Here is a 17,897-nt window from a genome sequence, read left to right as displayed (position 1 = left end):
AAGTGTTTGGGGGCTTGGACACGCCCACCCACTCACTGATTGGCTGATGCTCTTTTGATTGGTCACATAGGATCCAATCAGGACACAGTCACATGGCTGTAATGTTTTCCAGCAGGTTGCGTAACAGTCTTGCACGTGTTCTTCAATGCACGCCTCGGAGTAACCTAAGATCCGTTCAGAACAAAACAAAACAAAACAAAAAAAACATGTAATGGAGCTTTTGAACGAGCCGAAAGCGTGATTTTAACCATAAACCTTTGAATTAAAAATACCTACATATATAATTAATTTTAGATCAAATGTGTTGTTTGGAACAATGTGATCTCTTCTTAATGTCTGCATACTGACCTGAAAAAACTGAAAAAAAAATAAATATTTTTTTTATATAATATATATATATATATTTTTTTTTTTTTTTCAGTTTTTTTCAGGTCAGTATGCAGACAAGAGATCACATTGTTCCATATATTGTTTATATATATATATATATATATATATATGTGTGTGTGTGTGTGTGTGTAGGGGTGAATTCAGGGTGATTGGGACACTTTTTTTGACTTGGAATTTAATTTATGGAATTTTCCAGATTCATACCAGTCCGACCTACTACTTTATTATTACCATTTTACACGTTTTAAAGTTATAGCAAACTATTAAGCGGGTTTATGGTAATTATGGATTTAAAATTATAAACTAAACAAAACGATACTTGCCGCCTTCAAAGCAGTAATTCTACAGATCCTTTCTGAATGATTGTGGACAGAAGTGTTTGTTTGGAGTAAGATTTATTTGCTAATGAGGACATCTAGTGGTCATTGATATAAACAGCAGGCACTAACACGAGCAGGAAAAGAAACCTGTCTGCAATCCACAGGTGAATTTTTGTGATGTGCTCTGATGAGAACATTTTTTCACAAGCCTGTCTGTGATATTCCTCTGTATAATGTTTAATATGAAAATACATAGGGCAATGTCTTGATTCAGAGTGCTAAGAAAATTCCTCCAACAAAATCTTATGTGCTTATTATGTAGGCTACTTACAGATTCTCCTTTGCTTACACTGTCTTATATACAATTTAAAATACAGCTATTTTGGCAGTCATGTTTACCATTGTAACATTTAGCACATAGGTACATAAGCTTAAACATCAGGACTTTTCTCAGTAACAGTAACTACACGATGAATGATGAATCAAGTGACTGGGAGGAAAAGCACTTTGCAAAGATTATAAACATAGAGAGCCAGAGCCTGAATCTGATTACTAACAATGTTTGAACAACATCCTTTTTTCCTTAACTGAAAGTTGCTCAGTATAAAAGTGGTAAACAACATGGACATTAACTTTTCCATATCAACATTAAAAGATCATCTCTCAATGAAAAAAAAAGGTCTGAAGGTTTAGGCTTATGTAAAATTAGACAAATATTTTGTATATATATTAGAGATGCACTGGTACTAAATTTCTCCACCGATACTGATAGCCGATTATTCAGAGTTATATCTGCTGATACTGATAACAATACCGATAGTTTGGGCTTCTGCCTTTAATACCTTCTTTTAAATTAATGATAATTTCATTATAATTAATAATTAATCATTATATTTTTAATTATTATATTTGGATAGAAATGCAAATAAAAACTTTATTCTCTCCATTTCATCAACTTGTTTCAGAGTAACTGGTATCAGTTATAAACAAACACATTACTCAAATTAATATTAACACACATTAACTAAATTCTGAAGATTAAATTAATATTTCTTAACTTTCTGAATGTTTTTAATGAATATAATTATTATTAAAATTGAACATCAAACTGGTTTCTTAACATTTTCTTTACACAAAGCACAAATTCAGTGCATTTTCCTGCCCTCATTTGATTGATTTTTAAACTACCTCGCTTTTATCGGCCGATAGCGATTATTGGCCGATATATCGGTGCATCTCTATATATATATATATATTTATGTATATGTATATGTGTGTGTGTATTAAAGATTCTTTTGTCTTTATTTGGAAGTTTATTTTTGGTCTCTGTTATTTTGTTTATTTTCTTAATATGCCCCAAATTTTCTTGTTCAATCCTGGCTCCTCCCTAATTAGTTGCTCATTGACTAATATGCGCCCTATATATATATATATATATATATATTTTAGTATGCATGTATGTGTGTGTATATATATATATATATATATATATACACACACAAAATGCAAATAGCAAATATATACAAATAAGATGCACAAAAAATAACACAAAAAGAAGAAAAGACAGTATACTGTTACCCTGCACAGCACAGTTGCAAAACAGCCAATCTGGCTAAATTACAGAGTTGGTCAGATTTGTGTTTTCCTGTTACTGAATAACTTTTCTATGTGATGGGGAAAAACAACATTTCAGCCAAATTATACTACTAAAAATTATGTAATCTCTAGAGTCATACATTTTGAATGACTTATATAGTAAATACTGACTTGTTGTAGTTCAGCTTTAACTGGTGATACAGACATTCTAAAATTGATTCTTGACTAAAATGAGCAAACTAACTAAATATATCACATTTATAATGCATATAATCTTCAGTTCAAAGTATTTCAGTTTGTTGTCAATATATTACAGTGCTTAAAGGTTCTCTATTTTTATAGCCTTATAATCTTAACTGAAATGTTAGTGTTCTTAAAATGCTAATCTTGCTCTTTAAAGATTCTTTGAAACCATCAGCAGCTACTTAACATTTGTCTGACAAGTCTGGGAACAAGGTAGGACACAATTCATTACTTTTATATGGCACTGCTCTTCTCTCTTTCTCTATCTTCCCACAGCCTTCTGTGCTTCCAGTTGGTCTGCTCTGGCCCCTTTTTTGCAAGGTTTCCTTTTTTTCACTTTGTCCTTTTTGTTGTTTTCATTTCACCCCACCCTCTTGGATGCATCTATGCTCCTCCCTCCGTTCTCCTCCCTTTTTTGCATTTTTTCCCCCTGGCTCCTCATGGCATGCTGAGTTTGGGAGTGCAAGAGGGAGATGTTTTAAAAACACTGACAGGCAATAAGACTCTTGGAGAGACGGTGCAGTGCGGCCCAGTCAACGCAAGCATCCTCAGTGCAGCCCAGTAGAGCTTCTGTGGACCCTCAGGTTTGGACCTGCCAAGATAAAGGTAGGAGATGTTCATCAGGATGTTTTGGGTTAGAAGTTTACAATAATACTGCATATCTTTTCATTTTCGTAAATGGAGGCTGTTCATCACATGGTTACACATAATGGCAAGTGCAATGGCGTTAAAACCTTTTCCAGATGCCAGGGAAACTGAATCCTGATGCAAAGCGATATGCCCGGATTTATCTGTGTTTTTCACTTTTTACTGTCTGACTTTTAAATGCACCATGAAAGTGAATGAGTACATTAACATAGCATAGTTATTTCACTTTTTGAGTGTTGTTGGTTGCTCACTCAGATCTATAGTTGTATGTATTTTATTTTGAGGCAATGTCAAGATGACTGTTAGGTCAAGTTTAGAAATGTACGCATATACATTTTAACAGCAGGTGCAAGGCGAAAAGACACAGCTGGGTTAAATGTTTTTGAATGTGACAACACCCTGGGTTTCATGTGGTTTTAATATTACAAAGTAATGAAAACTAATTCATTTGGCTAGTGATGGATCCCACCCTGTCCCTAAGGAATATCTACTAAATCATGGGCATTGTAAATTTCATGGAGACATAAGAAATCATAAAATGTATTTTTGATTATCCATGGAACGAGTAGCACTGCCACAGGGTACAGGAACCGAATCTAGGACAGGAATTCTGGAGGCATGCCATCACAAAGCCAAGTTCATATTGCCTCATCTCTCGCAACTGGGAGAGACAGTGGAAATATGACACTATGACGATTAGTGCTCCATCAGATTACTTTCAACCCCAACAAATTTTCCAAACTACATAACAGAAGTTGTGTAACAGATTCTTGCATAATTTTACAGATTTGGCCCCTTCTAAGACGTTAAATAGCAGTGAGCAGGGGTTCATCAGGGAATAGCTCACCAGTGCATGTTACTCCAATCAATTCCCAGTAGTCCCTAAAAAGTCCTTCACTGCATTTCTTCTCATTAAATATGATTTTTTTTTTGTTTCACTTTGAAATATATCACATTATTATGGAAGCTTGCAATTGCGACTTTTTACCACACAAATCTGACTTTTTTTTTCTCACAATTGCAAGTTTATATCACAATTCTGAGAAATAAAGTCAGAATTGCGAGATAAAAACTCAGAATTTTTTTTCCTCAAAACCGTTAGCTACAAACTCGCAATTCTGAGAAATAGTCACAAAATGTGAGAAATAAAGTCAGAACTGTGAGGTATAAACTCTTTTTTTTTCTCTGAATGGAGATAGATGGAATGGAGATAGCGCAATTGTGAGTTATAAAGTCAGAATTGCGAGATATACATGCGCAATTCTGACTTTTCTCACAATTTTGAGTTTATATCCCCCAGTTCTAAATTTTTTCTTAGAATTGTAAGATATAAACTTGTAACTTTATAACTTAAACTTGAAATTCTGAGAAAAGTTGTTGCAATTCCCTTTTTTTATTTTGTGGCGGAAACAAGCTAACATACATTGTTGAAGTAAAATGGGTTGCAAAAGATAAGCTGAAGATGAGTGTTTTTCTTCGGTTCACTGAACCATGGAGGATGTCTAAGTTAAGGCACAGTGGCTTATATGGGTCAAGGGTGAAACTGACCTCAGTGTTTTGCCACATAGACTTCAAAGTGACCGCAAAAACTGTTAGCTTTGATGTCAGGGTCAGCACCAAATCCAGCAGTGTCTATTTCAAGTAAAATGTTAAACACTAGAAAAGTTACAATGTACTTTAGGATTCTGTGTGTGAATTGTTTGGGGAAACTCTTCTTCCAGACACATGGGCAACGTCAGCACCTCATAATTGTGTTCAAAATAAAATACGAACATAGCACTATTACAATTTCTGAAGTATATAGTATGTCCAATGAGCACTCATCCATATCCAGTGTGATGAATTTCTGTTTTAAATAATTTAATTTAATTTAATTTAAATAAGTATTCAGTAAGTGGCTGGCAAGTTAGTGTTCCATTCCAAACACAGTCCATTACATTCAGCTTGGTATTTGATGGTACTGCATTTGATGGCAGCCCAAGATTGTGCTTATAAAGTCAAGGCAATTTGACATTGAAACCACTATTTGTTGCTTTATTTTTAATTCAATTCATGAACTATCCTTCACCTTCTCCTTTCAAACATGACCTAATGCCCATGACCAAACAATCAAAAGGTGGAATCTTGTATTTGTACATCCCCTATAAGACAAAGGGTAGAGACTTGTTGGTACAGGTACATGATGTTATTCGATACCTTGTTTCCAAACCTACAGGATTGTTGAAGTTCACCCCCCAGCAATTGTCTGCACTTTAAAAAAAAAAAAAAAGGACTAGGATAGGGGAGAATAACTCAATGGGACTGGGAAGGCTGCTGGAGTCTTTCTACAAAGCTAATATGTGTTATTCTTTCAAAGAAAGTATGGAAAACGTTTACTTTTTTACACTGAAATTACTTGAGTCCAGCTGTGTTTCAAGAGCTTGCCTTTTCTGATAACACTAGCATCCGAATTAACTTGAGGAAGTTCAGAAAGCAAAGAAGACTGTTGCTTTAATAAGATGGATGTTTATGTACTCTGTTGATAGACCATGTCATGTTCACTTTCATTCCCTGTGGTTCATTCAACTTCCTCTGAAGAAACAGCCGCAAAGAATTGGGAAGATTTTGAATGTGAGAATGGTTGGAAGGACAGGTTGGTCCAAGCATGTACAGTAGGAGAGGGTACATTGTAGATTGAACCTGGCAAATGGGAGTTTTAAATGTGCATGACTAGTGACAGAAGTATTCAGTATATGGTTGAAAGTAGGTCACTGGGGTGCGTTTAGTCACACACCCAAACCCAAAGAATGGGGTTGCACTTTATTTTACAGTACGTGCACTTACGAGTACTTACAGTGTACTTACATAAGAAAGTACTGGTTAATATAAGGTAACTACATGGGTTAAGGTTAGGTTTAGGGGTAGATTCCGGATTAGTATCTTGTTATTGTAATAACTATAATAAGAACATAGTATGTACATAGGGAACAGGACTGTAAAATAAAGTACCACCAAGAATGGAGCCAGTACCTAATTTCTGTAGCCAAAGAGACCAAATTTCATGGTGACGTACTGTTTATGTTCAGCTGCTGACCTCAGACAGGAGAATTTAGAAAAGCATTACAGTGCACCTGGTGGGCCTCACCTTAAATATGATCCAGAACCAAACACCAAAGAATTGGCCGACTTTTATCCACGCTGGATTCAGCAGGATCATTGACCTGAGACCACACACTTGTTTTCCACTGAGAAAATCCACTAAAGCCACACCTCATAGATCAGACACGCCACTGCATGCCTGCGGAATTGTGTAGGGATGACAAAAAGCACAATGCAAATTAGTAAATAGTTATTATGATCTATTGTGATAACACAATGGGAATTTGTTATGACACCTTTCAATAGCTGTTTGCAGTTTAGGAATGTGGGAACATGGAAAAACGTACATTGTTTCCTTTTATGATGTTCACCATGTAGTTTCAAAAAGGTGAAGTGTGTAATTTCTGCACCACCAGTAGCACCAAACGGAATTGGAATTTATTTGAGTAACCCGACTGGGCTGACTATAACAACACTGACCAATGCATGAGTTTGGGTTGGGATTAAAGGATTAGTTCACTTTAAAATGAAAATTACCCCATGATTTACTCACGTTCAAGCCATCCTAGGTGTACATGACTTTCTTCTTTCAGACGAATGAAATCGGAGTGATATTAATAAACACCCTGACGCTATCAAGCTTTATAATGGCAGTAAACGGGGGTCACAAGTTTGAAGCTCAAATAAGTGCATCCATCCATCATAAACATACTCCACATGGCTCCGGGGGGTTAATAAAGGCCTTCTGAAGTGAAGCGATGCATTTGTGTAAGAAAAATAAAGTAAAATAACAAGCTTAACTAGCTTAAGCGTAACTTACGTGACGTATAACGTATAGGATTTTACTTTATAACTTGTTAAATATGGATATTTTCCTCACAAACAAAATTTTGTGCACTCAAAGTCTAGTGTGACTGCGGCTTAACTGCTTGTCCACCCAATGGAAGACACCAATTGTTTGGGATACGTTTCTAAAACCTGTTTTTTTTCAAACAGTAAAATGCAAGTTACTATATTTTGATTAAAGTTTGAGGAGTCAAAAATTTTGTTTTTGTTTGAAATCATTTTAGTTTGGAATAAAATACACCAATGAATTGTTCAAAATACAACCAGCAGTGTGAATTTATAAAGTAAATAAGATTATAATTTAAGATTTCATGCGACTTGAAATATTTAATTTTCAGTCATCTGAAGCTTCAGTAGCCAAAACCGGTTACCATATATGACTACAGAAAGCAGGCAAATGTTTATGCATTTGACTTGGCTCTCCGCTCACTGTTTCAAACCTACAGAGAGTTCAGGGACTTTTAGATGTTCTGAGAATGATGCATGGAGTGTGGTGTTCTCTGGAGAAGAAGGGTGAAAAACATTCTCTACTTATGTAATACACTTAAAAAGGTTGGGGTAGATGTTGATTGAGCCAAGAAGACTGGGCCTGAACTAAAGGAGGACTCAGTGATGTGCTGAACATGTAAACATGACCTCAAGACCCCGACATCCGCAGGAAGGAGAGGGATTCTCATGCCAGGATATCAGATGTGGGACTGTAAACATGGCTGAGCATGAAAAAGAGGATAATCAAGGAAATAATATAAAGCAGGCCTTTTGAATGAATTGAATATATTCATTTTTTCCCAAATTATTTGAAGCCCAAAAGTCAGATGGCACCACAAAAATCTATGGAAAAATGTGCTTTTGATGTCAGAGAAGTGGCCTGGAGGATGCAGCACAAGCACTGATATTTTTGTGCATGGCAACCTAAGTTAGAATCTGGCTTGCGACCTTTTTCGAGACAAAAAAAAAAAAAGTAAAAAAAAATATAACACATATACTGTATATTATATACACACACATTATATATATAATATTTAAAAAATACATTAGGAAAGGAGCACACAATAAAACCTGAAAATGTGATCAAGCTGAAGCATTGGGGTCTTGTATTACCCTTAAGGGGTTTATTTTGTGATAATGGCTAAAATGCAGCATGATAGTATTTACACTCAGGTGCAAAAAGTGTATACCACTATTTACACCGCATCTAATCACAAGCCGCTGCCTATTTTGAAACACCACAAACAGTCTTATAGGCACATATGTGTGCAGTACAAAAAAGATGGTCAGATGATATACCCAGGTGAACACATCATAAGCTTATAGAGGATTAGACGTGCACAACCTCAAAGCGCTGCCCTAAAACTGCTTTGAACTTCAGACTAAATTGAGTGATCTGACCTTTTCTTACATTAAACATCACTCTAAAACACACACATACACGTAGAACAGAGGCTTCATCTGAGTGAGTTTATTAAACAGTGGGATGTAGCACGTCATTCTTCAACCTCATGATTAGAGTAAGGTCACTGCGGTGTGGCAGCCCCTATGGAAACCTTATTCATTTAAGTATTACAGTATCTCACAGAAGTGAGTGCACCCCTCACATTTTTGTAAATATTTTATTGTAACTTTTCATGTGACAACACTGAAGAAATGACACTTTGCTGCAATGTAAAGTAGTGAGTGTACAGCTTGTATAACAGTGGAAATTTGCTGTCCCCTCAAAATAACTCAACACACAGCCATTAATGTCTAAACCGCTGGCCACAAAAGTGAGTACACCCCTAAGTGAAAATGTCCAAATTGGGCCCAAAGTGTCAATATTTTGTGTGGCCACCATTATTTTCCAGCACTGCCTTAACCCTCCTGGGCATGGAGTTCACCAGAGCTTCACAGGTTGCCACTGGAGTCCTCTTCCACTCCTCCGTGACGACATCACGGAGCTGGTGGATGTTAAAGACCTTGCACTCCTCCACCTTCCGTTTGAGGATGCCCCACAGATGCTCAATAGAGTTTAGGTCTGGAGACATTCTTTAGCAAGGCAGTGGTTGTCTTGGAGGTGTGTTTGGGGTCGTTATCATGTTGGAATACTGCCCTACGGCCCAGTCTCCGAAGGGAGGGGAATATGCTCTGTTGGCATTCATGGTTCCCTCAATGAACTGTAGCTCCCCAGTGCCGGCAGCACTCATGCAGCCCCAGACCATGACACTCCCACCACCATGCTTGACTGTGGGCAAGACACACTTGTCTTTGTACTCCTCACCTGGTTGCCGCCACACACGCTTGACACCATCTGAACCAAATAAGTTTATCTTGGTCTCATCGGACCACAGGACATGGTTCCAGTAATCCATGTCTACAGCAAACTGTTTGCGGGCTTTCTTGTGCATCATCTTTAGAAGAGGCTTCCTTCTGGGACGACAGCCATGCAGACCAATTTGATGCAGTGTGCGGCGTATGGTCTGAGCACTGACAGACTGACCCCCCCACCCCTTCAACCTCTGCAGCAATGCTGGCAGCACTCATACGTCTATTTCCCAAACACAACCTCTGGATATGATGCTGAGCACGTGCACTCAACTTCTTTGGTCGACCATGGCGAGGCCTGTTCTGAGTGGAACCTGTCCTGTTAAACCACTGTATGGTCTTGGCCACCGTGCTGCAGCTCAGTTTCAGGGTCTTGGCAATCTTCTTATAGCCTACGCCATCTTTATGTAGAGCAACAATTCTTTTTTTCAGATCCTCAGAGAGTTCTTTGCCATGAGGTACCATGTTGAACTTCCAGTGACCAGTATGATAGAGTGAGAGCGATAACACCAAATTTAACACACCTGCTCCCCATTCACACCTGAGACCTTGTAACACTAACAAGTCACGTGACACCAGGGGAGAGAAAATGGCTAATTGGGCCCAATTTGGACATTTTCACTTAGGGGTGTACTCACTTTTGTGGCCAGCAGTTTAGACATTAATGGCTGTGTGTTAAGTTATTTTGAGGGGACAGCAAATTTCCACTGTTATACAAGCTGTACACTCACTACTTTAAATTGTAGCAAAGTGTCATTTCTTCAGTGTTGTCACATGAAAAGATATAATAAAATATTTACAAAAATGTGAGGGGTGTACTCACTTCTGTGAGATACTGTATAAGCAGTCTATAGTTTTAAATACTTTATGGCATGTTTGAATTGTGCACAGTCAACATGCTGCATTGGCTGCAGGCTGGATGATCATGTGAGCAACCATATCAACATGTGTAGTACTCAGCTCAAAAAAAGAAAGAAAGAAAAAAAAAAAACATGTTTACACTGATACTAACTGTATTATTCATGCTTTCTACATAGATCAAACACTCTGCATTACAATCTCTGCAAAAAATTATTAAACAATATCGATGATCACAGACCATGAAACCACAGGCATGTTTATATGCTACTATGTGACCTACTGTGCAATTATTTTGTGTGCCATTATCTGTAGTGCTGCTACACTGTACAGCTGGACACAGCAAAACTAATATGATGACAGTCTCTAATCTAAAGTAAGTTTTTTACATTGTATATTCTGTGCATATATTAAGTTCTACTTCATAAAACATCATTATTTATTTTGTTTATTGTTGATCTCATTATCATTTTTCCACACTGTCAGTGTGTCAAACACCAGAAAAAAAAGTAGCATCATTCTGTTTATTAAGTAGATTTTGAATTTTCATGTGGTTTTTGACTTTTGGACCTCACCGTATATATACATTTCACTCTAAAATCTTCATTGTGCAAAAACTTTTTTTTTCAACTTATTTTTTATTATCTAATTCTTTCTTGCAAAGCATGTACATGGTTTAGGAGGTACATAATATTTTGTTTTGTAACTAAGAAAAATATTATTTTATTCATGAACATTTTAATTGTGAATCTAACCAGGCCATGGATCATGGATAGTTGTTTGTTACATTCCTTATGTACAAACTGTTTTTATAGAAGAATGTTGATGCAGTATTTATAATCTGTTATAAATGTGTTTTGCTTCTCACCGCATTAAGCTTTTGGAGCTCATACTGGCCTTGACCAGTGCTTGTATGGGTTGTTAAGTGTTTTGGATAGCTGAGCATTTTGCTGCAGCTACCTCTCAAAACATGTGGGCTTTTTATCAACTTTGTGGGATTTTTTCAGTGTGTTCTTAAGCACACACACACACAAAAAAAGCAAATAATTTTGCTAGTGGGACAGCTAGCAATAAAGGGAATAACCGTTAGGACAGAAATGCATGTGTAGAAAGGCCTGATAATGTATTTAAGCAGTTGATTACATCTGATTTTCTACTCATATACTGCATCTAACCATTTAAAAAGCTATTTACTGTGACAATACTAATGAAATAGATTTAATAATTTATTTTTGCTATCAGTGAAGGATTAAACTGACAAAAAGAAAAGAATGACTTAACCCAGCCTTAAACTTAAACAGATACAAATGTAACTGATAAAACTAGCACCCTACTTTATATAACTGACTTGAAAACATAATTATGAATAGCAGCATTTAACTAAATATTTCAATATGGCAATGAAAACATAAATGCCCCCGAAAAGACTCAAATGAACCATCTGAAAATGATTTTAAATTACTTACCAGCACTACTGTACATACAAGAGAGAAAGTGGATGATTCGAGAGTGTGTTTGATTATTGTATGAGCGCAAATGTGATATAAAAACCAGCAAAGCATACGCCTACTTGTTATAAAAGCTTGTTACTGAAAAAGCTTCCAATACCAACAGATTAAAGAAGGATGAAGACTGGCCTTAAAAGACTTTCTCTTCAGTTTAAGTGAATTTTTGGCTCATATCTTGCTTCATTAAGTGTAATATTTTCCTCTCATGACTGATCATTAGATGCCTTTCTGCCTCATGGTTTGGAAAGACAGAAAACAAGCCAAATTGATTTAGTTTGGTGTCCTAAAAAAGATGAGATAGAGATTTATAGTTTCATCTGAACATCAAGTGATTGCCAATTTAAAATTGGACAACACATTCCGAGACATCTTGTCATTGGTTTCATAACTTTTCAGGCTATGTTTTCATGTTTTCTTATAACACAAATAATTTCAATTCACACAAACTGTTGTGGGAGCCTTTCATTAGCTTTCATCACCTGACTGTTGTTTATGAAATTCCACAATGGTGGTGGGATTTCTACATAGCTTTGACCTGAAAACTATTTCGTTGTTGCTATCATAAGTCAAATGCTAGAGATTGAATTACAAAGCTGGTCCTTTGCAGATACATAACACACAGCAAGGATGGTACTAAATCTGTCATGTTATACCACAGTCTCCTATCATGACCCTACCATCCAAAAGCACAAGGCCTAAACATGTGATACTCATAAAATCCTAACTATGTGATCTTTGACCTAGTATGAGTGTGCAGAGATGAATAAATATGCTCAGAGAAAATTTCAATTAAGTGTTCCAGTTCAATTAGCATATTTTGTTTTAATATAAATTTTTATAATTGATTTAATTATCATCACAATTCATACTGTATATACATTTAAAAATTTGGGATCTATAAGAAGTCTCTTATGCTCACCAAAGCTGCATTTATTTGATCAAAAATATAGTAAAATAATAATATTGTGAAATTATTACAATTTAAAATAACCGTTTTCCATTTTAATATATTTAAAAAATATATTCCTGTAATGGCAAAGGCTGTAATGGCTGAATTTTCAGCATAATTGCTCCAGTCTTTAGTGTCACATGATCCTTCAGAAATCATTCTAGTATCCTGTTTTTTGCTTAAAAAACATTTCTTATTATTATCACAGTTGCTGCTTAATATTTTTTTGTGGAAACAGTGATACATTTTTCCCAGGATTCTTTGATAAATAGAAAATTCAAAACAACAGCATTTATTTGAAATAGAAATCATATATAACATTATAAAAATGTTATAAAACATTATAAAATTATTTTTAACATTATAAAAAAAAGTTTTTTTACTTTTGATCAATTTAATTTACTTTGATGAATAAAAGTAATAAATTCTTTCAAATAAATAAATAAATAAAATACCTGACCACAAACCTAGTGAAAAGTAGTGTGTATATATTATATATATATATATATATATATATATATATACATACATACATATAGTCAAACCAAAAATTATTCAGACATTTTTGATATTTTTGATATATTTTTACTAGTGGGTGCAGGACACTATAGTTCATTTATGTAAGTGAGAAGAGCAAAATAAAGTAAACTGAAATATTATACCCAAAAATTCTTCATACGTCGGACTACCAGTAAAATTTATAAAGATTTGGAACCAAAAATTATTCAGACACTTTGACCTGACCATGTTTTGCTTAAGTGTTATCTGACAAGATTAATTTTTTTCTGACACAGTTTAACTCTGAGATCTTGTCATATTTTATTACCATTTTTTTAAACGATAGTGAATAAACTGTAATAAATGAATTAAATGTTCAAGGTGTCTGAATAAATTTTGGTTTGACTGTAAATATATATATATATATGCATACAGTATACCTGCTATTAATATTACTGAAGAAGATATGCAAATTGAACAGGACCATCATATATGCAGACTTAACTAAAATACAAAAATAATACAAAATGCCAGTTTTTAACTTTTTATCCAAATGATGTGTTATTTCTTGTCTCAGATGCTAGCATCAAACCTGGTACTGCTGGTGGTGGTGTTTGCCAAATGGGCCGAGCCATATGTTGCTCAATACCGAGATGCGGAGCAAGACCCATATGAGCCCAGACATAATCAGAGATCCACAGAATACTACAGAGATGGCAGGTACTTTCTCTGATTGATCGATTAATCAATCAGTCAGTCAGTCAGTCAGTCAGTCAGTCTGTCTGTCTGTCATTATTATTATTTCCTCTTGTGATTCTAGTGGATCAGAGTGCAGGCGATGCTGTGACCCTGCAGAGGAGTCCCCTCAGTACGCCAGTCCACACCCACACTACCAGATTGTGCCTCAGATAAACATCACCATTCTAAAAGGTACAACCTGTCGAAATCTATACTTTAAATGTTCAGCTTTGGGGGATTTTTTTTTTTTTTTTTTTTGAAAATATACAAATCACAAGATAAATTTCTTCCATTTTAAGGATAACTGTTGTACAATACAACAAAGCTTACATTTACAGGTCAACTTACATAATCTGTTGACTGTCTTTGACTGTATACAATTGTTTGGATAAACTTAAGTCTTAGTTGAATATCTCACTGGCTTTAAATGATATAGGCCAGACCTGGTTAAACACAGGCTGCTTCTGTGGGCAGGAAAACATGCACCAAAAAGGACAAACCACCACAGAAAGTGACTTTATGAGCCAAACTGTCACAAACAACAGAAGAAAAATGGCTGTGAGATTGGCGCCATCTTCTATACAACGCTCCAATCTTCACTCCACACAAACAAGACCATTATATGTCATTTGAAAGCAATCGTTTTTAATTATTTGAGGTTTAATAAACAACCTCCAAAGCTTTACCCAAACACAAGGTTTCAGGAAACGAGACTTGATGAATCAGCAATAAAGAATGTAAAAGTCCTTTTTAATGATGCTAGTTAAAATGATAAAAAACATTGAACTTGTCTACAACTCGCTACTACATTCCTTCCCTTACAGGGGAAAAGGGAGACACTGGCGACCGAGGACCTTATGGGAAATCGGGCAAGTCAGGGCAGACTGGACCCCGAGGGCCCCATGGTGTGAAGGGAACCAAGGGCAGCATCGGTGCCCCCGGAGAACCCTGTAAGTCCTACTACGCTGCCTTCTCTGTGGGCCGCAAGAAGGCCCTGCACAGTAACGATTACTACCAGACCATGATCTTCGACACAGAGTTCGTCAACCTGTATGGCCACTTCAACATGTTCACGGGCAAGTTCTTCTGCTACGTCCCCGGCATCTATTTCTTCAGCTTAAACGCGCACACCTGGAACCAGAAGGAAACGTACCTGCACGTGATGAAGAACGAGCAGGAGATGGCCATCCTGTACGCGCAGCCCAGCGATCGCTCCATCATGCAGAGCCAGAGCCTCATGCTGGAACTGGAGAGGGATGACCAGGTGTGGATTCGGCTCTATAAGGGCGAGAGAGAGAACGCTGTGTTCAGTGATGACTTTGACACCTACATCACGTTTAGTGGTCACCTTATCAAAGCAAAGTCAGAAGGTTGAGCAGAGCAAAAATGATGGACAGCAAAGATTTATGTAACATGTATTAAATGAGATGTAATTTCTTGTTATTCTTTTTTTGTCATTTTTTTTTAACAGGAGGAGAAACCTTGATTTAACTTTATGAACCAGTACTGGAGTGTCTTGTGTGTCTGACCATTTAACTCTGTTAAAGATACTGGTGCTATTTGACAAACATGGTAAAGGTTATTGCTACAATATTGTTATGTATTGTAATATACTATATTGTATATGATAAGATGCTGAAGTACATTGTTTCAGAAAAGTTGAAATAATACCTAATAATTTATTAGATTTATTAAATATTTTTATAATGTACTGTATTATAGAATGAGAAAATGTGGGATACTTAGACACCATGCTGCAGACAACTACAGTAACTCAATGATCAATGACAAAACACCCTAATGGTGTCTCTGAATGTACTGTATTATAAATGTTACATTTGTATAAATGGATGAACCAGTAAGACTTCATAGTCATATCAGCATATAAGCAGCGATATTGTGGATTTGATACATTATATTCATAAGATAAATTATTCCCATATGTGTTTTACTTTATAAAAATCTGTTCCTGTCTTGCACAAAGACTCTATAAAATAACAATCATATGAACTGGACAGTTATGTCTTAACCAAAGCTCATTATTTTAAAAGCTTTTGAAAGATTCTAAAAAAAAAAAAAAAAAAAAAAAAGACTGGGGCTTCAGTAGGAATTATTGTTAATTTGTAAATGTTGTGTTCATTGTTATTGAAGGAAACTGTCAATTTTGTCAGTCATTCGAAATTGGTGACCTAGAGGTCGCTGTTCATTAAATGTTAAAAAGCTGCATTAAATAAGTAGCGTGAAAAAAATCCAGTCCATCTGGATGCCATTCAGTTTTATTTTTTAATTTAAATTTTATATTTCATAATTATTATTGCTTTATTGTGAACAGACACAGAGAATAGCTCCTTAATCCAAAAAGACAATATTAAAGATTTTGGTAACCTCAATGTCAGATTTGATAACCATGCTGTATGTCTGTAGTTGTATATCAGACCAAAAGATAGAAGACAGAGGGGGTAACAGACTTTGGTAACATTGGCAATATGCTGCCTTGTCAGATTTGGAGACCCTGCTGTACTTATTCTGATGTTCACTTCATAGCAAAATGCTTTCAAGGATATAAAACAGAGGAGATTAGACAACAAAAAGCACTTCTGTGTGAAATATCACAGTGTTTAGATCACGATTTCTCTTTAGGCCAACATAACTACTTGTCGCCATCTAGTGATGTAGTTAAACGGGACTTCAAGGGCTAGATACCTCAAAAAATGAAAATGATGTCATCATTTAATCACTCTCATGTTGTTCCAAACCTGTATGATTTCTTCTGTGACATAAAAGAATACATTTTAAGAAATGTCTGGGGTTTTTTTTGTCCATTCAGTGGAAGTCAATGGTAACCAAAGCTTTGATTACCAACATTCTTCAAAATATCTTCTTTTGTATTCCACAGGAAAAAGTAAGTCATATAAGTTTGGAATGACATGAAGGTGAGTAAATGATGACAGAATTGTATTTTTTGGGTAAACTATCCCTATAATATTGAATAATCTTACAAGAGAAATTTTAAAACATTTCCATAATTATGATAATAATTATTATTAAATTAGTAATTAAAAATATATTCATTTCTGATATGTGTAATTTGCTTGTACATGATTTGTAACACTTACCATACAATGACCAAAATATATCAAATGAAATATATTTAATTGAGACAGCCAATTGTGTTGACCTTTAAAACAGGACTTGATGGCATTCGAGACAGTTTAAGTTTAAATTAATATTAAAATGTCTGATTAGAAGAATAAAGAAAATGACACAATGACATATGATACTATTTTTTTATTTTATTATACTTTCTTGGCCTTTTTGGAATTGTCAGTATAAATCACCCTCCACTTTCCTTTTATATAAAACAGAAGCTTAAAAATCCTGCTAAGATGCATTTTTTGTTTTGTAGAAGAAAGAGAATATGGGGGTTGGAATGACACTGGGGATGAGTAAATGATGACAAAATGTTCATTTTTGGGCAATCTATTCCTAAACATTCAGCAACAGCAAGTCTTGGCATGCAATTTTGCAACTTTGTCTCCGTCTTGTGATTAAACTTGATCTGTGTTCTCCATTTTCCACAGTTTTATCCCCTTCCCTGGAATAAATCATGTTTCCAGTATAAATGAGGGAGCTACCGAATTTCTAGCACTCACTCCCCTGGAAACCTTTTACTTTTACTGTCTAACTTGCTGTTGGTAAAGCACTTTACGTAATTAATTACAGTTTATGGTGTACACAACAGTTTGATTCTTTCTCTGATACAACTTTGTGAATAAATAAATTTCCGGGATATTTTCAATTGCTGTCCGTTCAGGAATTTATGTGGTCATTCAAAATGAATAGAATTAATTTGAGATAATGATCTGAATACGGTACAGAAAAAATGACTGTATCAAGAGTCAGCAGTCACCCAAGAAGGACCCAATA

At 35.5% G+C, this 17,897-nt stretch overlaps 1 protein-coding gene across 1 annotated transcript; it reads left to right on the top strand.

Moving 5' to 3' along the window:
• The first annotated feature begins 2,975 nt into the window (after positions 1 to 2,975).
• Positions 2,976 to 16,770, top strand: c1qtnf1 (C1q and TNF related 1). Its single transcript, XM_051915333.1, has 4 exons — positions 2,976 to 3,155; positions 13,810 to 13,952; positions 14,053 to 14,162; positions 14,795 to 16,770. Exons 2-4 carry the CDS (start codon positions 13,810 to 13,812, stop codon positions 15,343 to 15,345), a joined length of 804 nt encoding a protein of 267 aa, XP_051771293.1. The 5' UTR covers positions 2,976 to 3,155; the 3' UTR covers positions 15,346 to 16,770.
• The last annotated feature ends 1,127 nt before the right edge of the window (positions 16,771 to 17,897 follow it).

This window comes from Ctenopharyngodon idella, chromosome 12 (assembly GCF_019924925.1).
Source record: "Ctenopharyngodon idella isolate HZGC_01 chromosome 12, HZGC01, whole genome shotgun sequence".
Taxonomy (NCBI): Eukaryota; Metazoa; Chordata; class Actinopteri; order Cypriniformes; family Xenocyprididae; genus Ctenopharyngodon; species Ctenopharyngodon idella.
This window is presented reverse-complemented; position numbering and strand designations above follow the sequence as displayed.

Excerpts from the sequence above, each read along its gene's own strand:
- c1qtnf1 (XM_051915333.1), top strand. The coding sequence starts at position 13,810 with ATGCTAGCATCAAACCTGGTACTGCTGGTGGTGGTGTTTGCCAAATGG. Across the intron at positions 13,953-14,052 it reads GAATACTACAGAGATGGCAG|TGGATCAGAGTGCAGGCGAT; the intron begins GTACTTTCTCTG and ends TTGTGATTCTAG. Across the intron at positions 14,163-14,794 it reads AAACATCACCATTCTAAAAG|GGGAAAAGGGAGACACTGGC; the intron begins GTACAACCTGTC and ends CTTCCCTTACAG.